The sequence below is a fragment of the Otolemur garnettii genome, unplaced genomic scaffold (genome assembly GCF_000181295.1).
Source record: "Otolemur garnettii isolate 467f Iridium unplaced genomic scaffold, OtoGar3 scaffold00147, whole genome shotgun sequence".
In the NCBI taxonomy this organism is placed as follows: domain Eukaryota; kingdom Metazoa; phylum Chordata; class Mammalia; order Primates; family Galagidae; genus Otolemur; species Otolemur garnettii.
The window spans coordinates 2,630,215-2,634,534 of record NW_003852542.1 but is presented as its reverse complement, the minus strand read 5'-3'; the positions used below and the strand labels follow the sequence as shown (position 1 = coordinate 2,634,534).

Genomic DNA, 4,320 nt, shown 5'->3' with positions numbered 1-4,320 from the left:
GGGCTGGGGATTCGAACCCGCCACCTTAGGTGTACGTGGCTGGCGCCTTAGCCGGTTGAGCTATAGGCGCCGAGCCAGCCATCTCTCTTCTATGACCCTGTTGTAGTCTAGAGCTGAGGGTTGGAGGAATTGGACTACTTTTCCTTTTATTGTGTTTTTGCATGTTTTGTTTGTCTTTTCTCTGCCTGTGCCCTTTGGAACCTAGCAAGGCCTCTGAGTCTCAGCTTCCCTCAGGGAGTGAGCATCTCTTGCCTGCATCCCATGGCTGAGCATAGTCATTGTCACAGGACAGGGCTGTGGTCTTCCTTCCCCTCTGTGCACAATGAGCCTCTCTGTCTTCAGGCCTTCCTCCTCTCCACCAGGTTCCACCATTGTTGTCAGTCTTTCCAGTGCCGGGTCTGCCTGATTTGTGGGGAGGGTTCTTATCATCTCTGTCCCTGTTTCTTCCCTAAGCTCTTCAGAATTGGAAACAACCTGTTGTTGGGAGGAAGTAGGGAAGGAGTAGGGTTGGGAGGCAGGATTTGGAATTAGACTGGATTCTGGAATCCATGATTCCCTAGCCAGATTTTAGAATCTTGCTCTGAAACTTGGGGAGAGAGGATGAAAACACAAAAGAGATTCTCAGGTTAGTTTTTACCCTAACTTATGTCAATCCTCTCTCTCCTCAGTCCACTCAAAGTGTAAGAAATTGAAGTGAAGTCTTTTCCTTGGGACCCAGGCTGTCCAGGGTAGGAGTGAATGTCAGAAACTCTGTTGGTCTGGGACTTCTGTGTTCACAGAGGCTAGCCCCAGGGAGGGAAGCCCTCAACCCCCTTGATGAAGAGGGGCCTCATTTGAGATGTTGGGGATGGCATGGGGTAGGTGGGGAACAGGTGGCTTGTGGTTTTTTTGGAAGCACTGATAAGAGAAGATGGGATAGAGTCAGCTCAGGCAGGCTCTGGAGTGTGGCAGATACACCAGCCTCCTCTGTGGGTCTGTCTGAAGAGCAGGTTCATACCAGGGCAGAAGTGCTCTTGCTCTCATTTGAGGAGAGAAATACAGACTAGCTAGAGCTAGCATCTTGCCCATGGGGAATTGCTTTCTTTTTGAATTGAGGTGAAATTTATATAACATACCGTTTCGTTTTAAAATGTACAATTCTGTGACATACAGAATTCTGTATTCTGACAGTTGTGCAACCACTACTTCACTTTCGTTTCAGAACTTTTGGGGGCCCTGTTTTTGGTTATGGGTGAGATGCACCCGTGAGGTGGCAAAGACCCTACATCTTGTTTGTGGTGTCTCCAGCACCTAGCACAGTGCCTGACAACGGCATTCATACAGATGTTTGTTGAATAATGAAACCTCTCAATCCTCTCTTCTCCACGCAGCCCCTGTGAGTTCTACAGGGCCCACCCCTTCGTGCCCATCTTCTAGATTAGGCCCCCAGGTGTGGCCGGCGTGCAGACCTGACGGCATGCTGGTCAGGCGTAAGTTCACGAGGCTGAGGTGTCTTCCGAAGCCAGACTTTGGCGGCCGGAGAGGAGACTCCCCCAAGGACCCGAGTGTGTGTTGCCACTCGCTTTCGATTTGACTTGGTCCGGGTCGCCCTTCGCGGAAGGAGCGCCCCCCGCCCTCGCCCGAGGCCCGCCCCGTCCCGCCCCTCCGCTTCCTTCCCGGCCCTTGGCACTGCGGCCGCTGGGGCAGAGGAGGCAGAGCCGGCGAGGCGGTGACAGCTGCGATGGTGAGGGCCCAGGCGGGGCTGGCCAGCTCGTCCGGTGAAGGGCAGAGGGCGAGCGTGGCGGGTGGGAGAGAGGAGTCCGAAGTCCGAGGGCGGGGGCGTCCCCTGGCCGGCGGGAGTCAGACCCGCAGGAGGTGGCGCGGCCAGGAGCGGGACGGGGGCGGACCCGCCGCTCTGCTTCGGGAGGGAAAGTGAGGCGTGCGCCCCGTCCGAGCTGCCCGGCAGAGGGAGCGGGGCTCGGCGGAGGGAGCGGGGCCCGGGTTTCCCATTCTCCTGGAGCACGGAGGTTTGGTGTTCTGGGGTCATGCTCGGGGTGGGATCCTGGCTCTCTGACCCGGCACAGTCACTTAACCTCCTTGAGCCTCCTTTTCCGTATCTGTGAAGTGGGGCCAGCAATACCTGCCATAGGTCATTGTGAGGTTAAAGGAGATACAATGGCAGAGAAGACCTGCCTGGCACTCAGAAGCCAGTGCTAAGAAGTGGTAGGTAATGTGATGACCTTTTCAGCCTTTCCCTCAGCTGTGAGGAGCCAAGCCTGGCCCAGGAGTTGGAAACCTGAGCAGACAGCGGCAGAGGCCATTCCAGCCCTCATGGCAGGCTGTTGGAGAGAAACTCCTTCCCCTGATGAAAGAGAAAGGCAGATGTTTACTGTAAAAGTTCTACTGAAGTTATCAGTGTGACACAGGCCTGACTCCCTCCCAACCTCTACCTAGTGACACGTTCCTGAGTTGAGTCACTCCCACTCCTGCTGCAGACTATGGCCTCTGTTCTCACTCAGCCATCTCCAAGCAAAGGTGTCAGGAACAGCTGGTGCCAGTTTCCCCCTTCACTGGGCTCCTGGGAAGATGGGCTGGTCAGGAAGCAGGTTTGGCACTTTAAGATTCTGTCTTGGAGAAATGGCTGAGGTGTGATGGATGTGGCCTGGTTAGGGGTCACAAGGACGCCTGAATGCCTAGACTCCTGGACAGCCTCTTCTCTGGGGAACTGGGGGCAGGAAGAGGAAGTGAGGCAGGAAGGTAGCAGTGAGATCCGAAGCCACTCCAGGAAACTGAGGGAGACTGAGAACGGACAGATACTAGAGCCCATTTGAAAGCATGAAGGACAAAGGATCAGGCAGCGTTAGGGGTTCAGCCGGCACTTAGCTTTTGGAGAGAAGAGGGAATTCTTTATTTTTTTAGAGACAAAGTCTCACTTTATTGCCCTAGTGCTGTAGCATCACAGCTCACAGCAACCTCCAACTCCTGGACTTAGGCAATTCTCTTGTCTCAGCCTCCTGAGTAGCTGGGACTACAGGTGTCCGCCACAATGCCTGGCTATTTTTTTTGTTGTTGCAGCTTGGCCAGGGCCAGGTTTGAGCCTGCTACCCTCAGTATATGGGCCAGCACCCTACCCACTGAGCCACAGGTGCCACCTGAGAGGGAATTCTTGAAATGAAATCTGAAGCCAGGATAATTTATTAGGGCTGGCTGGGCATGGTGACTTCATCTGCAACTCCTGCACTTTAAGGAGGCCAAGGTGGAAGAATCTCTTGAGTCCAGGAGTTCTAGGCTGCAGTGAGCTATAATCGTGCCACAGCACTCTAGCCTGGATGACATAGTAAGACCCTATTGCCTATATATATGTGTGTATATATATGGATTACTGGAAGACCTCGGGACTCTCACAGATACATTTGAGGCAAATAGTGGATGCAAGCCTTGGGAGGGTATATTGCTCACTCTCCTCCACTCGCCCTTCTTCTAAACTTGTCCTTCTATCTTGTCTTTTACTCTTGCCCGTTTTTCTGTCTTCAGTTCTTTCCCTTCCTTTCTCCCGTTCCCTTTCCTTACCTGATCCTTCTCTTCCCCTCTCTATGACTTATTCCATCAGCAAAGATTTCTTAAGCATTTTCTTTGTTTTGGTCATAATAACATGTATAGGGGATAGAGTAGGAACAAAGCAACCATGGTAAAGATGGAAACTGAATGAGTTATTACTTGAATTTATTCATCCTGTAGATCCAAAGAAAATGTGTGTTTTGAGCCACAGGCCTCCCTTATATGTATACAAGTTGAGTTGGTAGCACAAAATGAGTTGGTGGGTCTTTAGCAGCCAGGGAAAGCACTGACATCTAATTTAGCACAGGGGTTTTACTTTTACCTGCATCTAATTTAGCGCAGAGGTTAAGAATGTGATGTCTGGAGTCTAGGTTTGGCTCCACTCCCAGATCTTCTACTCACTGGCTCTGGCTCTGTGATCTTGGACAGGAGATTTAATACCTCTGGGCCAAAGTTTCCTATAAAACTGGGATAATAGTACTGTCTTCAGTGGGTTGTTGTGAAGATTAAATGACATAGACTGACTGGACAGCTAGTAGCATTAGAGCTTAGCTCAGAGTAGGTATCTACTGGATGGCGGCTGTTATTCTTGCTCAAGATGCAAAATTTTCTCAACAGCCCACAGGGATTGATAAACATAAACCAGATGCCAGTTACCACGGCCTATGCAAAGTTCTGTGTTTAGATTAGAAACCACTAAGTGGGCTCGGCGCCTATAGCTCAACCGGCTAAGGCGCCAGCCACGTACACCTAAGGTGGCGGGTTCAAATCCCCAGCCCGGAC

At 51.8% G+C, this 4,320-nt stretch overlaps 1 protein-coding gene across 2 annotated transcripts in view; it reads left to right on the top strand.

Annotated features, from left to right (window-relative positions):
• The first annotated feature begins 1,672 nt into the window (after positions 1-1,672).
• Positions 1,673-4,320, top strand: part of VAMP5 (vesicle associated membrane protein 5) — a 10,088-nt gene continuing 7,440 nt past the window's right edge. Inside the window, exon 1 of one of the 2 annotated variants that reach the window (XM_023518799.1) lies at positions 1,673-1,723. In XM_023518799.1, the coding sequence (XP_023374567.1) occupies positions 1,721-1,723 (3 nt within the window). In that variant the 5' untranslated portion in view covers positions 1,673-1,720. Of the gene's footprint in view, positions 1,724-2,048; positions 2,203-4,320 lie in introns of those variants that run through there. The other variant, XM_023518800.1, reaches the window with a different exon arrangement.